This window comes from Mytilus californianus, unplaced genomic scaffold (genome assembly GCF_021869535.1).
Source record: "Mytilus californianus isolate M0D057914Y unplaced genomic scaffold, xbMytCali1.0.p SCAF_29, whole genome shotgun sequence".
Lineage (NCBI taxonomy): Eukaryota > Metazoa > Mollusca > Bivalvia > Mytilida > Mytilidae > Mytilus > Mytilus californianus.
In genome coordinates, this window is record NW_026262678.1 from 1,066,965 (window position 1) to 1,088,910 (window position 21,946).

General features: G+C 31.9%; 1 protein-coding gene across 4 annotated transcripts in view; it reads left to right on the forward strand.

The window, feature by feature from the left end:
- Positions 1-21,946, forward strand: part of LOC127732859 (protein nervous wreck-like) — a 73,480-nt gene that overhangs the window by 42,713 nt on the left and 8,821 nt on the right. Inside the window, exons 8-21 of one of the 4 annotated variants that reach the window (XR_007996458.1) lie at positions 427-555; positions 1,911-2,033; positions 2,889-2,984; positions 3,951-4,100; positions 4,837-4,926; positions 7,322-7,373; positions 7,844-7,956; positions 8,453-8,620; positions 9,226-9,562; positions 10,967-11,163; positions 12,064-12,160; positions 14,386-14,498; positions 15,918-15,957; positions 18,223-18,263. Coding sequence is in view for 3 of the 4 variants with exons in the window: in XM_052242045.1 (XP_052098005.1) it covers positions 427-555; positions 1,911-2,033; positions 2,889-2,984; positions 3,951-4,100; positions 4,837-4,926; positions 7,322-7,373; positions 7,844-7,956; positions 8,453-8,620; positions 9,226-9,562; positions 10,967-11,163; positions 12,064-12,160; positions 15,918-15,957; positions 18,223-18,226 (1,596 nt within the window). In the remaining variant the exon portion in view is untranslated. The remainder of the gene's footprint in view (positions 1-426; positions 556-1,910; positions 2,034-2,888; positions 2,985-3,950; positions 4,101-4,836; positions 4,927-7,321; positions 7,374-7,843; positions 7,957-8,452; positions 8,621-9,225; positions 9,563-10,966; positions 11,164-12,063; positions 12,161-14,385; positions 14,499-15,917; positions 15,958-18,222; positions 18,264-21,946) is intronic. The other 3 variants (XM_052242045.1, XM_052242044.1, XM_052242046.1) reach the window with 3 other exon arrangements.

The following is a 21,946-nucleotide window of genomic DNA, read 5'->3' on the forward strand; positions in this document are numbered from 1 at the left end:
CTGCAATCCCGGGTCACGCTTAGACCCCAATGAGACCCACATCAATCACTCTTGTGTCTTTCATAATTTCAAATTGCTAAATGTTCATTCAGGAATATGAACTGATAATTCTTTTCTGAAACATAAGATCATGAGGAACTCTAAATGTTTATTTGTGACTCTCTTGTTGGGGTGCAGTCTCAGTGTTAATGTTATATTTGTATACTCATCCATTATTGATAAATAAATATAAGTTTAAAGGTAGTTTTACAAATTTTAAGTCAAGAAAATACTCAAGCACTAAATCTGAAAATCATTATATTACAAATGGTAAAGTTAATAAATTTGTTGTTAAAAAAAAAAATCAGAATAAAAAACAAAATATGTCCAATCAGTGGAACAATACCAGTGGAGAAGTTTTATGATTGAATTTATTATCTTTTTTAGTTAAATACCCGACGAGATGGATGTGAAGTCAAATCTACCAACTCTCGAAATGAATATTTATTATGTTTAGCTGCAAGCAGTGCTCATCAACATCGGTATTACTCAACAGATTTACCCGATCTCATAGACGTGAGTAAATATTTATGAAATTTTGTGTAGTTTGTTTAAATAAGCAGGGATCATTTGGAGGGGGTCTCATTTGGGGGTTCTGATCCCGGATCCCGCTTACTGTTTTGTCAGATTCCCATATCCTTCTTACACTATGTACGTAAGCAATTCTCATTTTTTTGTAATTTCCCGTGTCCCACTAGACTTCATTTCCGGTTTTCACGGCACAATAATTTGATTTTCACATGTCACATTTACAAAAAATCCGCAATCCCGGGTCATGCTTAGACCCCAATGAGACCCACTTTGGAATATTGAATTTTTCTGAAAAAAATGAAAATATCTTCAAGAGAATGTCCAAAGAACATTGCAAGATTTTGAGAAACACTATTTAATTTAGGTACTGTAATTTGTTAATTCAGAAATTATTGTGATGTTTTTAGTAATGCGTAAAATGTGACAGCATCAGGTTCACAATAATAAAACAGTGGCAGATCCAGAAATTTTCATAAGTGGGAGCCCACTGACTGCCTAAGAGGGGGCCTGCTCCGGTCATGCTTCAGTGATTCTCTATATAATCAACCAAATTTTTCCCAGAAAAGGGGGGCCCCGGCATCCCTTTAAGGTGGTACCTAACACTACAGGGAGATAACTCTGTAAAAATCAGCTAAACGTTTTAATTACGTTGTATTGTTAAGGAAATATTAAGCTTCTCAATGATCAAAATTAGTGTTTGTCAAACTGCTATATAACCAATGAAATTTTTCTGATAAAGTGGTTGGTTCAAATTTTTTGAAATTTTTATATTTTTGTCAAAGGGTCAAAGTAAACATTTTGTCAAAATTTTATGAAAATTAAACGAGCCAAATTAATATTAGTCAAGGTGTTGGGTACCACCTTAAATCTGCCTCTGTTAAAAAACTCAAATTCTTGATTTCAGTAGTGATTTTCCTTCATAAAATTTTTGCAATGGCATTTTTCACATTTCTGCCATATCAAGGTTTTGCAATAATAAATGCATGCATTAGTTTCTTAATTTACAGTAAACTTGATAGATTTGAATACTATTTTCTATTGATAGGATTCTTATCCAGACTAGCACATACAAATACAATTTACAGTGATAAAATGGGAAGATTGATATTCTGCACACAGAATAGGCTTATAGGGCCTTTTATAGCTGACTCTGCGGTATGGGCTTTGCTCATAGTTGAAGGCAGTACGGTGACCTATAGCTGTTAATTTCTGTGTCATTTGGTCTCTTGTGGAGAGTTGTCTCATTGACAATCATACCACATCTTTTTTATATTATAAGAACTGCTGTATAAAGATTTGAAAAAAGATTGTTACCATTTGTCTATTCTTTTCTTTTTCAGACATTAGATGGTGATATGTATGACAAGATTAAAGATTATTTTCTGACCTATGGGAAAGCTGCATTAGATGTCAGTACTCAGGAAAAATCAGCCTGTGAAAATATATTCACTGAAGCTGATTTAGTAAGTAATACATAATCGATCAGGATAATTCTTTTTGTGAGAATACAATAGATATCAATGCATATGGATTCTGTAAATTCCGTAATTTTCTTGTGCATATATCATTATGGTTGTCAAGGAAACGCTGCATACAAATGATGCTATTGAAATTTAAAGTGCATCTTTTTATTTTTGCGAAACTTTTTTGTAATAATGAAAACATTGCAATAATTTCTGAATTTACAGTTATGGGAAATTCTCTTTTCTGCACACCCTGAGATTTCAATTTTCTAGTAGGTAAGCCATGCTGATATGAACTTTTCACCATGAGACAGTAACCTAACAACACAGATGCACAAGAAAAATATCAGGGCATCTATTATAGTCTCTTGTCAATTTGTTTTTACTCTGACTTAAAAAGATTTGTCTTCACTAAATTCCGCTAAAGTGATTAAGATATAAAAAGGCAATAAAAAGTTTTGTCTCGCCAGGGAAGAAAATTATAGAAACAAAAATTTGGATTAGGTCTCACAGGCAATAGATATGGCAAAAAATATCTCTTAAGACTTCAGTTTTTATGAGATCTCAACTCACTCTTTTTATATTGATTATGGCAAAAGATATCTCTTAAGACTTCAGTTTTTATGAGATCTCAACTCACTCTTTTTATATTGATTATGGCAAAAGATATCTCTTAAGACTTCAGTTTTTATGAGATCTCAACTCACTCTTTATATTGATAAGTAAAATAAAGAACGGAACATAACAACACACAAAAAAATATCAGTACAGGAGAGTCCACCTAAGTGTTTCTTGGTATGTGTCATCTTATTTTTACATTAAACTGCAAGTTAACATTTCTCTTGTCTATTTCAGATTGACAGAAATTTTAATCACCAGTGCTTTCTTTATTGTAATAAAATATTAACAGACAAAGTGCAATACCAGTTTGAACCATGTCATAATGATAAGGTAAATTATGTTTATAGATATTATTATAGTCATATGTAACCTATGTACTTCATGGTTTTATGAGAATTATCTATCTATCTATCTATCTATCTATCTATCTATCTATCTAAATTTTTCAAATAACCCAAAAAAGAAGACCTCAAAAACAAAAGGTGGCCAGCAAGTTTATTCAGAATAGAAGCACCTACTCTATATTCAGAATAGTTACACCCACTCTATATTCAGAATAGTAGCACCCACTCTATATTCAGAATAGTAACGCCTATCCTATATTCAGAATAGTAACACCCACTCTATATTCAGAATAGTAGCACCTACTCTTTATTCAGAATAGTTACACCCACTCTATATTCAGAATAGTAACACCTACTCTATATTCAGAATAGTAACACCCACTCTATATTCAGAATAGTAACACCTACTCTGTATTTAGAATAGTAGCACCTACTCTATATTCAGAATAGTAGAACCTACTCAATATTCAGAATACTAACACCTACCCTATATTCAGAATAGTAACACCTACTCTATTTTCAGTGACTGCCTCTGTGGTCTTGTGGTAGCTGGCTCCTTTTGTGTGAGTGTGGGAGATCATAGGTACAAACCCATACCAGGTCTAATGAAAGACTTGAAAATTGGTATTTGTTGCTTCTCTGCATAGCATGCGTAATTCAGGAGTAAGAGCAAAAACTGGTAGGCTCGGAGTGAGAATAATGTGTCTGGGCAGGGTGACATGTCTTCCTATAGACTGTTACCTTGTGAACTAACACATTAAAAATCTGGCTTAGTGTGTCGTTCTAGTACAAAGCAGGATTTATATTCATATCATGTCATCATGTTCTCGCCTGAATATCCATTTAATTCGCCACTGGACATAAAATAGCCATCCGTCCATTCATCTATATTCAGTGGTATTTTTCAAATTATGGTATATTTTGTTTATATTTTTGTCGTCGTGTATTTTAGTGCAATAAAATATCCAAGGAACATGGTGCAGACCTTCAGGTTGATAAAGAGGCCAGGAAATGGGCCACAAAAATAGCAAAGGAGACCAAAGCCATCAGGGACTATGAAAAAACACTCAAAGCCCTAGAGGCCACAGCAGCAGGGGATTTGGTAAGTTAAGTGTCAGACATGACAAGAGATTTAAACCTCAGATGTTTATTAGGTATATGTTTTTTGATATAATAAACTAAACGTCTGTTTTCTTGTTGATAATGTATTTGATAAAGATTTCTTTTCTTGAGAAATTATTAGTCCCCTACCGACGAAGTCTAAGGGGACTTTAGGTTTGCACTCTGTCTGTCTGTCTGTGTGTCTGTCCGTGCTTGAAGATAATGATTTGATAATTGGTATATAGTTTTATCATGACAAGTTACAGATCAAGTTCTAATTTTGTTCCGGTCTGTTGATTTTGTGCAGAGTTATGGTCCTTGGACTAAGAAGATTCACTTTAGTAATCAGTTTTCCACACTTTTTTTCGTCATGCTTGAAGATATTGACTTGATATTTGTTATATAGTTTACACCATGACAAGTTATAGATCAAGTTAGCATTTTGATCCAGTACAATGAATTTTTAACCGGTAGGGGACTATGTATTGCTTGTTTGATTTGTCCTACACCCAAATGAAAATAGTGATACACTATTGGTCAAATACACATAGTTCAGGATATTGTTAACCTAACAGCTCAGTTTGGTGTTTCGTTTTCAAACTATTACCCAGAATGCATTAGATCATGAAATTGTGAATTCCTTGGAGTCATCCTAAATCCTAAAAGCAGATGATTCTGATATATAAAGAAAATGTTTCGATTGTCAATTTTCTAAAACTGTTTTTTATTATTACCAGGGATCTGACTCTGGAACAGGGATGGAAACAAATCAACAAGAGATAGAACAGAAAATAGAAGAAATGAAACAGCACATCAGGAAAGCTGAAGTTAGTTCTTTTGAATTTTTAAAGTGAAATTGTTTTTAATGCCCAGTAAGTCAGTCAAAAACATACATAAAAACACTGTCTAGATCTGAACAATTTCTTTTAATTCCTTGCTGGGAATTCAAACATGGCCCACATAAATAATATGAGGAAAACTGTGACTACATAGATATTGCTTTCTTATCGGTTGTCCAACTGTCTGTATCACTCTGCATATCACAGCTTTGTGATGTCAAATACTTTGAACCAGCCTTAATAACTTTGACCAGGACATATCAGTGACATCATAATGTAAGAACCGACGTTGATAAGTTTGACCCAAACTTATAAAGTCATCTTCCGGTTTGATGGTGAAACAAAGAAAACTCTTGTTTTATCATGCAAAATACGCAAATACGCAAATACAACCCGATAAATCGATTATCTGGTTGTCTGCATGTCGATATTGTAAAATATCAGCTGCTCGACACAATATGAAGCCTTTTTGAATTCGTTCATTGTGCTCACTCGACATGAAGCTTCATATTGTGACTCGCAGCTAATATTTTACAATGTCAATATGCAGACAACCTGATGATTGGCACGAACAAATCATTACATTTTCAGTACAGAGTAATAAGTTTAATACCCTCTGATATAATACAGTTATAGAATTGCAAGCCTTCAAGCTAAAAACAAAATATGACAAATATTAATATCTATTTTGGTAAAGACATACATGTATTTAAGGAATGACTAAAATTTGTTTCTGCCTATGAAGTTAGTCTCATTGGGGTCTAAGCGTGACACGTGGAAGTAAAATAATTTAGCGTGAAAACGGGAAACAAAGTCGGGCGGAACACGGGACATTACATGCGCTATTATGGCAACGAGAAGCGGGATATGGGATTTTGACAAAACAATAAGCGGGAACCGGGATCAGACCCCCCCCCCCCCCCACCCACCCCCCCCAATGAGACCCCCTATAAGAAATAACATATAAAAGTGGTGCACACTGAATAACCCATGTAGCAGATTATTTAAAAGTGTGCACCACATTTTTGAGGTTTTTTTGAATAGACAGAATATATATTACAGTCATTCTTGATAATTAAATTCTAAATAACATTTTAAAGGAGTAAATCATGAAAAATCAATGATGACGTCACGGTCACATGACAAAATTACGTCTATGAGCTATAAGCAAAAAACTTTCAGCCAATCAGAAGACATGTTACATCCAAAATTAAATTATATGCTTATACAAATAATATTTGGTAAACATAAGGCAAAAAACTTAAGATATTGTAAGTCATGTGACTATAGGTATATTGCATGCCTTAACCCTAGGATGACCAATGAAAGCAAAAATCTTATTTCCAATAGACCTTATCACTATACGGGAATCTGCCACACTTGAACTATCAACATCATACGACAATTACTTTTCCTTGTGGGATCAGCCATTTTCTCTTTTGACGTCAAAACTGAACGGGAATGTCTGTGATGTCCAGTAATAGCGGACATATAGCAATAAGGTGTATGCAGTCTTATGTTATGTACAATTAAATACAATTATTAATTTTGATTTCAATAATATAGCAATAGATAGTATCTTTGAATCACAAATATTTTGATTTTCGAATTTAAAGTTTTCATATTTATTTTGTCTCAATTTCGACATGTTTATGATGTCATCGTGACCCAACAAGTGACCTTTCTGCACTAATATTTACAGATTATATGTTCATTAAAAGTCAATAAATGTACTATTATTTTGGAAGGCTTGATTATATAAGCTATTTTGTAATTTCAGGGGCCAAATAATGACTTTTGTTATATCCCCTCTTTTCAATCAAACATATCAAAAGTGTGTGAAATAAATTTCAAATTCTATAAATAGAGGGGGAATTAAAAATAACATTGACAACCTGACACGATTAATGACTTGAGTCTTTAGGCTGATAAACATTAAACAAGTTATTAAAAGTTTAATTTAAAATTAGATGATGTGGTATGATGCCAATGAAACAGACCTAATGACATAGAAGTTAACAACTATAGGTCACCATAAGACCTTCAACAATGAACAAAACACTTACCGCAAAGTATGATATAAAAGGCCCAGAAATGACAGATGTAAACAATTCAAACAAGAAAACTAACAACTTGATTTGTGTACAAAGCAATAAACTAAAAACAAATATGATATACAGCAACAAACTAAAACTACTGAATTACAGGCTCCTGACTTGGGACAGCCACATACAGAACGACATGGCCAAACACTCCCATTACCTGGGGCAGTGGTGTAACAGTACAACATGAGAACAAACTATACATTTTTTTTACACTCAGTTCTGTACTTGATGACTTTCCTCTTGTCTATATGTAACATTCTTCCTTTCCTCTATTGTAGACTGCCAAAGATAAGGCCGAGGCCAGAATAGATATGCTCCGAGATTCTGGAGGTTAGTTTGAGATTTGAATAAATCTTATATTTAATTCTTTGTTGAAAAATTTATATTGGTAAAAAAAATGTATCAAAATATTAGATCAAGCACCACAGCATACAATTGATTAGGAAAGTTCAATTCAATATGAAGAAAAGGAGATGTGGAATAATCAACATTGTGACTTCAACCCAGCATAAAAAATAACCAAAAGACCTCTTGAGGGCAACATACATTGTTCAATACTCGACAGGTGTCTATGCAATATGTCAAGCTGTTAACCATCCTTAATCTATAAAAGATCTGAATATATTTAATAGAGTTCATTTTACACAAAATTATGTGTCAGACGTTTTTTTTAAAGAAAAAGACCAATGTATATGAACTGTTCAAAGGGACATGTTTTGACCTATTGAGTCAGAAATTTTAAAAAATCCTGCTTTCTAACAAGCTGTATAAATTGTATGTTTTAATTGTTTACATTACAGTAAATGTAGATGAATGGTTAGCAAGTGCTCAGGCTGAAAGTTTGCGGGTAGAAGAAGATGCAATGTCCAGAAGCTCTAGTCAAGTGTCTGTTAGGAGTGATAGTACGGGAAAGGTAAATTCTAGTGACATTTAGGGGGGGTGGGGTGTAGAAATGTTAAGAAGTCTTATTCATTAAATGAGGGTGACACTTCTTCTTTCAAGGTCAGACATATTAAAGCAGTATGATAGACAATAGCTATAAAATGTCAAGAGACTGTGAGGAATGATTAATGCATGGTGTCTTTATTTAGTTTTACTTTAGAACTTGTTTGTCAGAAGGTTAAAGTAAATAAAACATCAGAAAATAAGTCAATGGAATGAGCTTCGGGGAATGAATTAAAGTATAAAATGATCAAGTTGAATTCATTTATGGAAACAAAAGTATAAATAAAAATAAATAAAATATTGAATTCATTTATTAAAACTAGAAATAAGAAGATTGTTTAAGTAAAATATAAAAAAAAATTAAAATTAAATCAAAGATAACCAAACAAACGTACAGAAGCAAAAATACATTACACAATGGTTTTTTTCCAAACAAATTGATATCTGAGTATTTTTCTCTTCAGATGAGCAATGAAATAGAACAAACCTATACTAAATATGATGATGATGAGGATGATTTTATTGATGATACATTTGAAGCTACAAAATATGACGATAGTTACCTCTCACATGGAAGTTCTGAGCATCCATATCCAGTGCCAAAGAGATGTCGAGCTATTTATGATTTTCAGGTATTCTTATTTTAGAGTTTTAATCACAGTACGTTAAAATCATAAGGAGACTGATAGTAAGTTTTGTGATTATGAAGTCTTTGTTAGCTTGGTCAGTTAACGAAATAGTCGCCTCAAAAACATAAAAAGAACCCTAAAGGCAAAGATGTGATTTTCAATAGGCAAGCTGTTAATTGGTGAAAATTGAAGTTTTGATTTAAAGTGTACTTTGTCAGTCAAGAAGAGTCACTTCAAATAAGTGAAGTTGGCATTGGAAAAAAAAACTCAATTCATTTACATCAATATTTATATATTGTCAATGGTTTTTCAAACGAGCAGGTGTTTCTCAGCTACAATCTCATCGAAGGGTGAAAGCCCTGAGATGAGATGTAGCCAAGAAACAACCTCGAGTTTGAAAGACTTGATAATCTGTTTATCACTGTTTTCTTAGCTATAGGTAACGTCAATTACCTTGGCTTATGACGTCATACATGTATATACTCTTTCTATTCGACTGAGAAAAACAGATATCACTGGAATAGCGTGATATTGAAAATTATCTCGAACAAAGATCAAAGGGAAATTTGAGAAAATTGAAATAAATATGCCTACTTGCTGTTTTTCAGGCCAGCAATGGAGACGAACTTGACATGGTAGAAAATGAACAGTTAGAAATAATTAGTAGTGGTGAAGGTGATGGGTGGGTCAAAGGTCGAAATCATGAAGGTCGTGAAGGTTACATTCCAGAGAATTATGTTGAATTGATAGGAGACAATGAAAGTATTGAATTTCATCCTGTGACTCAGTCAGACTTTCAGGGGCCATCACCTCCACAGACAGAGGTAGTGTCGCCGACCTCTTCAATTGATCCCATGAGACAGGAAGTGACATCATATTCATCTAGTGACATGGAGGTACAGATGACTACCAACACAATGCCAGTGGACAATCCAGATCTGTCAGGTATGCTCTTTACTCCTCCTTTAAGGGGATACTATACAGATACAGGGGGAGGTAATAAGCCCTATTGTAATGGGTGATTATCCATCCATTTTAAGTTGGTATATTGTAATGGTCCTGATATAGGTCTACTGTGGATTCTTTAATATTTGTTTGATAATGAAATTAAATTCTGGATGAAATAAATAAATAAAAAAATGTTAGAAATAAATGATAAAACTACAAAATTAGGTATCCTTGAATAGCAAATTTTCCTCTTACCACAAAAAAATTGTTCCACAATAAACTGAAACATTAAATGGTACCTTCATTAATAATGTTTGGCACAGTGGAAAATGTCAAATATACCAAAATTAGATAGTTGTAAAGAAAACTTATGTTTTGACCAAAGGGAAATAATTCAATATAAAATTGCATAAAACTCAGTACTTTCACAATCGTAATTAAAATATGAATTCATGTCCTATTAATATTTGTTCTCCCCTTATCATAGAACATTAATTCCAATGTGTTGGTATCTCAGAACCAGTGAATTAAGGATTTTTATGTGATTTAAGTTTTTAATCATAACTCAAAATAGTTGGAGCTATTTCCCCTTTGCGCATTTGATAGATCTAGCTGAAATTGAGATTTAGAAGTATTTTAAGGTTGGTAGTCAGTATAGGACTTGTATTAGTTTTAAGTTTACAGGTAATATTGAAATAGAGACAAATAAAAAAAAAATCCTGTAACTTCAATAAGATTAAACCACATTCATGTGAATAAAAAGAGACTTGGGCATATGTCAATGAGATAGATGGCAAACTGACAAAATAGGAAAAAATAAAAACATCTAGAGGTTTATCAGTAATTTTTATTGACATTCAATATAGACATTTTGTCATCATAGGACAATTAAAGGGATGAAGGTTTTGTGAGAAGCAGAAAGAATTGATGCGCTTACCTCCCCTTTAAATAAATCAAGACTAAAGTTATATATATCATTATTAATGATGGTGAGTTTTACATGATTTTCTGTTTTCCTACTGATTGAGACTGATTTCAGTTGAAATGGTAGGGATAAGTCTTAGTACTACTAAGACAATTACCTGATTATATCTTGAACCCGATGGGAAAAGGATATAAAGATGTGTCTGTTCTGTAACTTGAAAACCAACCATAATAAAGAAGCTAAGAAACAAAAAGACAATAATACTTTTTATTAATGAACTTTTTAACCCAAGTTATTGTAAGGCAATCGATTTAGAAGTTCGATAGTTACCAATTGACAATCAAGATAGAAAGTCAGATGAAGGACAAAAACACCATGGGCAAAAGTTTTTCCTTTGGATACATTGGAATTGTAACAAAAGGGTGGAAAAAATTGATATATTTGAGTCTCAATTAATCATCATCTTTATTGTACAGATGGTATTTGGGCCAGAGCCTTGTATGACTATTCAGGTTTATCTGATGAGGAATTATCATTCAACGAAGGGATGTTGATAAAAGTTCTACGTAAAGATGATAATGGTGTTGATGATGGGTACTGGGAAGGAGAATTGAACGGGAAAGTTGGTGTTTTCCCGTCACTGGTAGTCGAGGTACTTCACTCTGGTTTAAAGGTAACGTACTTTACAAGGCAAAATTTGAAATATCTCTTTGATAAGAACAACTAAGAAATACTTTTCCACCTATTTATTTTATAAGTGGTTCTGATTGACTTTTTGGTGTTTTTCCACCTATGTGAACTTAAAAAAAATGTGTTTATTATGAGATGAGAATAGTGTTGATGGTTCACTTTTTCTAGGTTTGTAAGTTTTCTATTGCTGTCAACATTTTTCTAAAACAGTTGAAGTTATCTGTATGGCCTTTATATATCTTTTTCCATAAATACCTGATATTTATCCTGGTACGTTTTATAGAGATAAAAAAATATTCTGTTTCTTGTAGGATTTAAGGAAAACAGTGCAAAAATCAATAATTTTTAACTTTTAAAAATAACTCGGAAATATTTCAGTGCTCATATTTGTAGCATGCATGTTATATTACTTAACAGCTCTTGGTCATTGACTGCTATCTATAATTATTGTCTTGAATACACTCCTTTGCTTGCATGTTTACAGATTTTGTAATTAACTAAAGCAGCTTTGAAAGAGCATGCTAAAAATATTCTACCAAGTTCTTGAACATATAATTGATTCACTGTGGGAATGTTGCAGAAAATTTAAAATCATCTTTTTTTAATTACTTGGAAAAAGCTGGACAGTCATCTTGTAGAAGCAGATATGGCATTGGCAGATCATTTAAATGGTTGGTGAGAAAGATTGCTTTACAGCCATCAAACCAATGATTAATGTTGGCAAATTCTGAATTACAGCACATCTATCTACAATGCATACGCTAGAAGTGAGATTATCACAATTGAATGCATTTGCGACCATAAAATACATACATCATTTAAAAAATTAATTATTTATATCTGTGTGTAAGGTATATTGTTTATTACATTATCATTAAAACAGGTTCATCCACAGTTATCTCCCCCTCCTGTAACCATAACACCAGCGACACCAGCTGAGGAGGTTCCTCCATCACCATTATCACCATCATATAAACAAGGTGAGAACAATGTTTATCATATTCAAAGTTCAGAGTTCAAGTTCAGTTCAAAATTTTGTATAAAGCTGAATTGGCTTAAACATACAAAAAACATTGTAATTAGCTTTTACATACATTTTTTGTTTTTGTTTTTATAATACATAATTATACAAAATATATTTTAGAGGTCCCGTGTCCTTAAGTCCAGTTTATTTTAAACAAACAAACACAATCTCTAATGAGTTTCTACATACATTTTATACTTTTATTTTTATAGTATTAAACACATATAAAAAAATTTCTCTAATTCTTCGTCAATTTATCCCTTTCTGCACCCATTGTATAAAAAAAAATTTAATCAACGTGTGGTTCGTTTGATCTCAGTTCTTCATTGGTTAAAATCCGATTATGACGTCGAATTTTCTTGCTTTCCTCTGAATTTCCTATTGTGACGGCATGAAAAAAGGCGACCATGCCTGATGACGTCACATAGAAAGAACACATCTTTTTGCAAATCATTCGAAAAGAAGGAATAAATTTGCCTGCGTATTGTTTGAAAATCATTAGAGAAACAGATTCCACCACCAGATCTCGTGTAATACGATATTTATCCACTCTCGACAGTTAAATTTTAAATATTTAAAACGCTCGGCAAGCCTCGCGTTTTAAATTTGAAAATTTAACTGTCTCAAGTGGATAAATATCGTATCACACTCGATGCAGTGGTAGAATCTATATTTCTTTAATTCTTACACGATTTATCCTTTTCCTGACCTGTTGATTATTTTTATTTAATCAACGTGTGGTTTCGTTTGATCTCAGTTCTTCATTGGTCAAAATTTGATTATGACGTCAAATTTTCTTGCCTTCCTCTGAATTTCCTATTGTGACTTCATGAAAAAAGGCGACCATGCCTGATGATGTCACATAGAAAGAACACATCTTTTCGCAGATCATTCGGAAAGAAGGATTGAGTTTGTCTGCATATCGTTTAAAATCATTAGAGAAATAGATTCCACCACCAAATCTTGTGCAATACGTTATTTATCCACTCTCTACAGTTAAATTTTGAATATTTAAAACGCTCGGCGAGACTCGTGTTTTAAATTTAAAAATTTAACTGTCTCGAGTGGATAAATATTGTATCGCACTTGATACAGTGGTAGAATCTATATATATACTTTAAAGATCTCATGTCCTCAAGTCCAGTAACTTTTACTTTAAAGAGAAGTAATTTATTTATTATATTCATTTTGATATTATAAATGAAACTTTTTCTCCTGATGCCAGGTCATCATTAAATCTCAATATTCAGTTTTTATTCCTTTGGCGGAATATTTCAAGTGAAATTAAAAGAAAATGAGCTTTATTATCAATGTTAATATATCCTTTATGAATACCTTCCAAAATTGTTTAAATCATGCAGCAAAAAAATTATGTCTTCAATTATTTAAACCTTAAACCTTTACTGAATAGACCCAGGGTCAGACTGATGTTAATGATTTGGGATCAAAGGTAAATACATGATAATATCTGTGTTTAAGGATGTAATTAGGTGAAATTAAAAAAATCTAGAATTCAAAATTGATACTATAAGTCAGAAGAGCATTACTTAAGGAACGAAATAAGCTAAAAATATTGATAGGTTATGGAGCTCCTTTTCGAGATATTTAATTTTAAAAAAATGGCAGGAAAAGGCTGACTGACTTTATTCTTATATTTGCATTGGTATTATTTGGGTCTCAAATCGAAAGAAAAGAAATCTAGAATCTGCTTAAATTTTGGTAAATAACCTTTTATTAGCTATTGAAGCCTTATATGAAAAGAAAAATGGGTGTTATGGGGCAAAATATTTTACTCTGTATCATAGGAAAAAAACCAAGGAGTCCGAACATCTGACAAAAATTCCTAAACCTGACCTAAGTACATCCTTAATTTTAATGGTTAAACAGAATTTACTCCAAATCCAGGACATATTTGAAAAGAGTCTTACATCTCGAAGTACCTGCAAATTCCTTCCTATGAATTAAGTGTAATAATTGTTATTTATGTTTTTTTTTAACCTTTTTTCATTGTCTCGCCATCAACCAATTTGATACTTGTTATAGTAAGACCTCAAAGTCTTTAAGCATAAAATTTAATCATAACCAGTAGAGCAGGCCAGACATTTTAGTGTGGGCACTCTTTTGTTATTTTATCCCAAACTTCTGTTCCTATTGTTTTAATTTAGTAAATGTCCTATTTAGTTTCAGCCAGATCACATAGGACTTCTCATCATCACCGTAAACCCCAATCTCATCATCGTAGATCACATTCCGGCACAATTAATGCTGATTCGTATGAATCCGCTGTGTAATAGGTATACAAATTCATACACGAAACTAACACGTTTCTAAACGCTAGCAGCTTATATACATGTTATCACCAACCACTAGTAAATATATTTTAAACTGAAACAGCCATTTTGAGTTGGACACAATATGAAATTTGTCCCTTGATCTCTTAATTTTAGAATTTCTTGATTATTGGTTTTTAAATCAAAACAGATTTTTCAGTTCAAAATATATTTACTAGTGTATGTTATTGTATTTTAAGCACATATTTTAATTACAATTTATTAATTAGTTGGGGATAATCGTGGAATCGGATTAGAATGAGGATGTATATAGTAAAGTTTATTTATTTTTATAGGAAGGATTCAAAATTCCTGTCTCAAAATATGTAAAAAAGAAACATAGTTAATAATTGAACCAAAATGAAAAGAAGGCTACTCTGTTGAACAATGCGAAATTGTAATTTTCAGTTTACTTTCATTGTTACTTTGCATTACAGTGAACCAATGTTACATTGAACAAGGGAAATAACTTGCTACAAATGCTTATTACAGTCTCTTGATTCATGTTTTCGAAAATAAATTTTGTTAAAGAGTGCAATAATTTATATAGAGTATACATATGGAATGTCCTAGCTCTGTTGTTCATGTTAAATGGTTTAAGTTGAATGCGGCATGACGATTTAATGTAAAGCATGGATACATAACCTATAGAAGTATTATATTCATAGAATAACATTAACGGTACCAATTTTTCTGCACCAGATGCACATTTCGACAATAAATGTCTCTTCAGTGATGGATTATATTCATAGATAGGATTGTATGTACAATACAGTAAATGTTTTGTACTAATTGGATTGACTTATTAAAGTCCTACTAGAAATACTATTTTTTTATGTGGAATAGTTAATAATGAACATTTGTATTTATTATAGAGGAAGACAGATAATTTTATAAGCTCAGGGGAATCCTCATTTTTTCTGTCACTTTGTAAAAGATAATAAATATGATCATAATTTAAAACAGGCACTTGGAATTTGATCCATATACATCTGATAGTCTTTCCAGTTCTGCCATGGAATATTTCAGAAAAAAAAAACAACAGCATGTTTCTCATTGTTAAAGGTTGTACAGTGGCCTATAGTTGCTTATATCAACTTCATTTGAACTCTGGTGGATAGTTGTCTTATTGGCAATCATACCACATCTCTTTTATTTTTATATTAGGTCTGGTGTTTTTTTCCCTGCTTTTAAATATGACTGGTAAAATAATTTGGACTAGCAGTTAGTTCATGTTTTAAAAAAAGAATTGTAGAAATGGTGGTGTGGTAACAGTTTAGCTTTAGGTAACAAACCAACTATTTTTGACTTCATATGGATTTATGTCCATTCACATGTATAAAGTTATAGACATTATATTGCATTATTTATTTTTGTACACAGGAAAATATGCTCGCAGATATGTTTTCAACGCTTCAAAGAGGTTCGTCACACACTCTTTGGTCTGCTGTGGAATGAATACACACTCTGACTTAATAGAACTGTGTTAATCTGATTATGATAAATCACAACACATACTTTCAATATATATCTCCTGATTAAAATGTTCCGTTTTTTTTCTTCAAATCCTTGTGAATGTTTTTGAAAGGTTCTTTTGGACACTGAATTAGATTAGGTAAGGTCTTTAAAACCTTAGCATTCATGGTACCAACCCTAGCTCTGAACTTTTTTAACTCTTCTTAAAACCAAATTCAGCCACACTTAGCTGAATTCAGCCAAATTCAGCCGTAATTTGACCTATAATGGTTTACTTTTATAAATTTTGACTTGGATGGAGAGTTGTCTCATTGGCACTCATACCACATCTTCATATATCTACATCTCATTGTCCTTAGAAATAAACCATTCAATCTATATTGAAGAATGCTATAGATAATATACAAAGAATTTGTATTTCTCACAAAATTTCTACATCATGATATCAACATATTACTTACTGGAATGATTGACCAATATAACAGATTTGTTATTATTAGAAAGACCTAGTTGTACAGCAAAAGTATAATTACTTGTTTTTAAACCTGAAAATCTATGACCATTTTGAATTCTTAGTTTCTATGATCGTCAAACATCAAATACAAAATTGAAAGTATAGAGTGTGTGTAATGATTTTATTTAATCAGATTACACTTACTAACCAAGAACTTCTTTAGCAGAGCTACTAATTAATTAAATACATATGCTTTTAGCGAGGAGAATAAACCTAGCCTTGTGGTCATAAAAATTTTCGAGCACGATTAATGTACTCAGACTCGGATATCATTGACCAATCACAATACTGGATTTGGTGTTTCGAGCACAGATTGTGTGCTCCAAGTACTGAGTAAAATTTTATGACCGAGGGCTCTGGGTTCATGTTAGAGTTCAGACATATTTTCAATGTTCCACAGTACTAATATAGCACACAGCTGCTGCTGATATAAGAATAATAACATTTTCAATGAATATTTTATGATATACAAACACTTTCTTAGATGCTTAATTAATGTACTAACTCACACTATTGCTGATAAATTGATTGCACCTGTTTATGGGACACATTTCATACAATCAATATTACATATAAATATTTAACGCTATTTTCTCAAATTTTGCTTTGATTTTTTTGGTGATAATTTTTTATATCTCTTTACTCAGAGATATGGGTTTTTCTCAGTCGAGTAGTTAGAGACTGTCTGACGTCATGAGCCTATGTCATTGACATTGCCTAGGAAAATAGCTATAAACAGAATATCAATGGTCAATCAAACCCAAGGATGTCACTTGGATACATCTCATCTCAGGGTGGTCGTCCGTCAAAGAGATTGTAGCTGAGAAACACCCTCTCCTTTGAAAAACGTTAGATAATCTATAAATATTGTTTATAAAAGTCATGAGAAATATTCCTGGAATAATTTTCATTACATGTCCTCTAGAAGCACTGACTTTTCTTTAGCATCAAAGGCCAAATGTAGCCTGAACAAAACAGCAAAAACTACTAATGTGGATTTATTATTTGTTGGATACCAATTTTCGTGGATTTCGTGGTGAATCACGAATTTAAATGTTCAACTAAATTCAAATTTTCTATAGGTTTGTATGTAGACTTTTGTACAACCACGAAATTAAATATCCACGAAAATATAATTTGTCCTTAATCCACGAAAAATGGTAACCACGAAAATAAATGAATTCACAGTAAATGTCAATGTAACCAATATAGAAAGAAAAAGTGATTCCAATTCCCTTAGAATTTAGTATATTTCACATTTTCTATTCTTTTGTTTCCAAAAATTAGACTTATATTTAATCTTTTATTCCACATATTTTAAAATGATTCTATTCTATTTATAAGCATTTATATTCTTAACTACCTAAGCTAGTGCACGATTTTAGCTTCTATGTATACTTTCCCATGGTTATTTATTTCACAAAATATGCCTTCATGATTTTGTTTGTAATATTGGAATTATTTATTTTCATGCATTTGTTTATTTGTAATTTAAACACTGAGTTTTGCACTTTCTATTATGCATCCGTATGTTTTTTTAGAGTACATTTTTCGTGTAATATAACATTTGAAATTGAGATTATGAACATTATTTCAGTATTTTTGAGAATTTTTATTGACTTTAGATCTTACAAAGTCTTTGCAGTTATGTGTTTCTATCTGAATAAAATCTAAAATGTTTATATCTTTGTTTTCCAGGTGACGTTGTAGATAATATAGGTAGTCAAAGAAATGAACAGGTTAGTGTTGGTTGTCAAGGAGATATTTTCTTCGTTTTTTATCCAATTGGTGAACATTTCTACCTGATCACAGAATAAAGGAATATATATATAAATTTTTCCCCAATTCAAATTGAGAAAATGCAAAAATAGTAACAAGTGTGTATTGATATGAAAACAGAGAGAAAGATTTGGGTGTATTTTTCTTCCGTATACTTGTGAAAAGATATTTTTTTAAGTTGCACAATTAGATTTTGAATCATAACTTTGATAGTCATGCGCTGACTTTTCAAAAAATGAAAACAACACAATATGAATTTAATACGTCCAAAGCGCTTCTCTGGATTTACCTTCACCAGGAACGCTCAAAGTCCAATATTTGAAAGCCAAGGATGTATAAGAACTGAAACAGTTGAAGAGCTATTTTACCAAAAAGGACCTAAAAAAATAGCCAAATCCATCTAAAATCAACTTTGCCTGAGGGAGTTGAAACCTTAGTTTCTAATAGTTTCAAAACTAATCAATGGACAATTTTAAAAAGGTTTGTTATAAATCATGTCAGTATTGAAGTACTGAAGTACTGACTACTGAGCTGATGATACCCTCAGGGACTAATAGTCCACCAGCAGAGGTATCGACTCAGTGCTGTAAAAAATGAAAACAACACGTTATAAATTTCATGCATCCGAAACTCTTCTCTGGATTTACCCTCACCAGGATTCATCAAGGTTTTTTCTGGTGATTTTTTAATTGATTACTTCATCATTTAGAACTAGTGTTAATTAATAATCTCAGAAGAAATCATAAAACCGTATCTATTTTAAGTTATAATTTTGCTTAGTTAAAACACAGTGCACAGCCGTCACTTAATGAAACGATAGAAAGATTGTTATAGGATAAAAAAGTTTATGAACAAATTGTTTGGTGATGCATTCACCTGGCTATTGATTATCACCACAAAGTAATGGAAGAAGTGAGAATTTTTCAGTCAAACTTGATATATATATATATATGTATTTCTGCAACCTGAAGGTTTCTATGCCTATGGAAATTAAAGTTGGGCAACTATTAAGAAAAAGTATAAACATTTAGCTTATAAAATTTCATTTTTGTCGAGCCTTCGACTTTTGTCGAAAAAGCGAGACATAGCGATCCTACATTCCGTCGGCGTCGTCGTCGTCCGGGGCGGCGTCCACAAATATTCACTCTGTGGTTAAAGTTTTTGAAATTTTAATAACTTTCTTAAACTATCCTGGATTTCTACCAAACTTGGACAGAAGTTTGTTTATGATCATAAGATTATATTCAAAAGTAAATTTTGTAAAAAAAAAAATTCCATTTTTTCCGTATTTTACTTATAAGTGGACTTAGTTTTTCTGCCAGTTAACATTACATTCACTCTGTGGTTAAAGTTTTTAAAATTTCAATAACTTTCTTAAACTATCCTAGATTTCTACCAAACTTGGAAAGAAGCTTGTTTATGATCATAAGATAGTATCCAGAAGTAAATTTTGTAAAAAAAAAATTCCATTTTTCCGTATTTTACTTATAAATGGACTTAGTTTTTCTGCCAGGAAACATTACATTCACTCTGTGGTTAAAGTTTTTGAAATTTCAATAACTTTCTTAAACTATCATGGATTTATACCAAACTTGGAAAGAAGCTTGTTTATGATCATAAGATAGTATCTAGAAGGAAATTTTGATAAAATTTTGTTCCATTTTTTCTGTATTTTACTTATAAATGGACTTAGTTTTTCTTCCAGTCAACATTACATACATTCTGCAGTTTAAGTTTTTAAAACATTTATTAGATTCATAATTTATCCTGGATTTTTACCAAACTTGGACAGAAGCTACTTACAATCAAAACATAGTATAGAGGGGAATATTTTTATTAATTTTTTTCTTCATTTTTGTTGAGCCTGCGATTAACACCAAAAGTAGGCGAGACACTGGGTTCCGCTGAACCCTTACGAATTTTTGAAAAGGTATGAAAATAATTTCACAACAGCATTTTAGTCCTTAAACCTGGCTTCCTCACTTCTATGTTACAATCTGATCTTTTGTACATGTTTTGGTTACAAGGATTTGACAACACTCCGTTCTACTTTTTGTTCTGGTAGATTTTTTTACATCAGCCAATGGAATTTCAGCCTTCACATTTTTGATGGTGTGTATCATTACAATAAAACAAGAGGATTCCGAAAGGTCTTTAATAATAGAAACAGAAAGTAGAATGTAGTGTTGTCAGATCCATGTTACTGAAGCATGGTCTCATGGTGTGTATTTCAATTAGATTGTTCTATGTTAAGGGCAAACGATACAGTTACAGGGGAGATAATGATGTTGCTAACGTTATAGGTTGTTTTTCACGACGTCAAACAGTGACATTTCGGGAAAAGGTGCATTTTTCAAGTGATTTTAATCATTAGCTTGAAAACAAGCACATTGACCCCACTTTTTTAAAAGGACATTTGACTTCATGCTGTATATAGATTATTTGTTCCAATTTTTATGAAAAAATCCGAATGAATTATTTCAAAATTAAATAAATATGCAACAAAAAATGCTGTTTTTTTTTTTAACCAAAATCATGAAATTTTGATAAAAATGAATTATTTTCCAAGAATTGTTACACAAATTAAGAGCATACTTCTGTAAAGCAGATATTCCAAATCTTTTTACAAAAATCTGCATGTGTTTATCTTTTTAAACAAAAAAGTTAAGTATGTCTGTCCATAGGATAGAACTGTCCACAAAACTGAAATTTTAAGTAACCCCATTTATCACTAAATTTAGCACATGAAGGTATATTTTTTATTACATATTTGAATTAACTAAGTGAGAAATAGATTGCTTGTATGCAAATTTTTGTAAAAAAAAATCACCGTGTAATCAAAACTGTATCGTATGTCCTTAATTCCTTTTTCCTTGTAACAGGAAAACGAAAACAAATATTTACACAGAATTATGTAAAAGTATACATGTTTTTTCATGCTAGCAGTGTGATGATGAAAACTAGGTAAAGCTGAACATCAGTGTTGTATTTTTAGCTCACCTGACCTGAAAGGTCAAGTGAGCTTTTCTCATCACTTTGCGTCCGTCGTCCGTCGTCCGTCGTCCGTAAACTTTTACAAAAATCTTCTCCTCTGAAACTACTGGGCCAAATTTAACCAAACTTGGCCACAATCATCATTGGGGTATCTAGTTTTAAAAATGTGTGGCGTGACCTGGTCAACCAACCAAGATGGCCGCCACGGCTAAAAATAGAACATAGGGGTAAAATGCAGTTTTTAGCTTATAACTCAAAAACCAAAGCATTAAGAGCAAATCTGACATGGGGTAAAATTGTTCATCAGGTCAAGATCTATCTGCCCTGAAATTTTCAGATGAATCGGACAACCCGTTATTGGGTTGCTGCCCCTGAATTGGTAATTTTAAGGAAATTTTGCTGTTTTTGGTTATTATCTTGAATATTATTATAGATAGAGATAAACTGTAAACAGCAATAATGTTCAGCAAAGTAAGATTAACAAATAAGTCAACATGACTGAAATGGTCAGTTGACCCCTTTAGGAGTTATTGCCCTTTATAGTCAATTTTTAACCATTTTTCGTAAATCTTAGTTATCTTTTACAAAAATCTTCTCCTCTGAAACAACTGGGCCAAACTAAACCAAACTTGGCCACAATCATCATTGG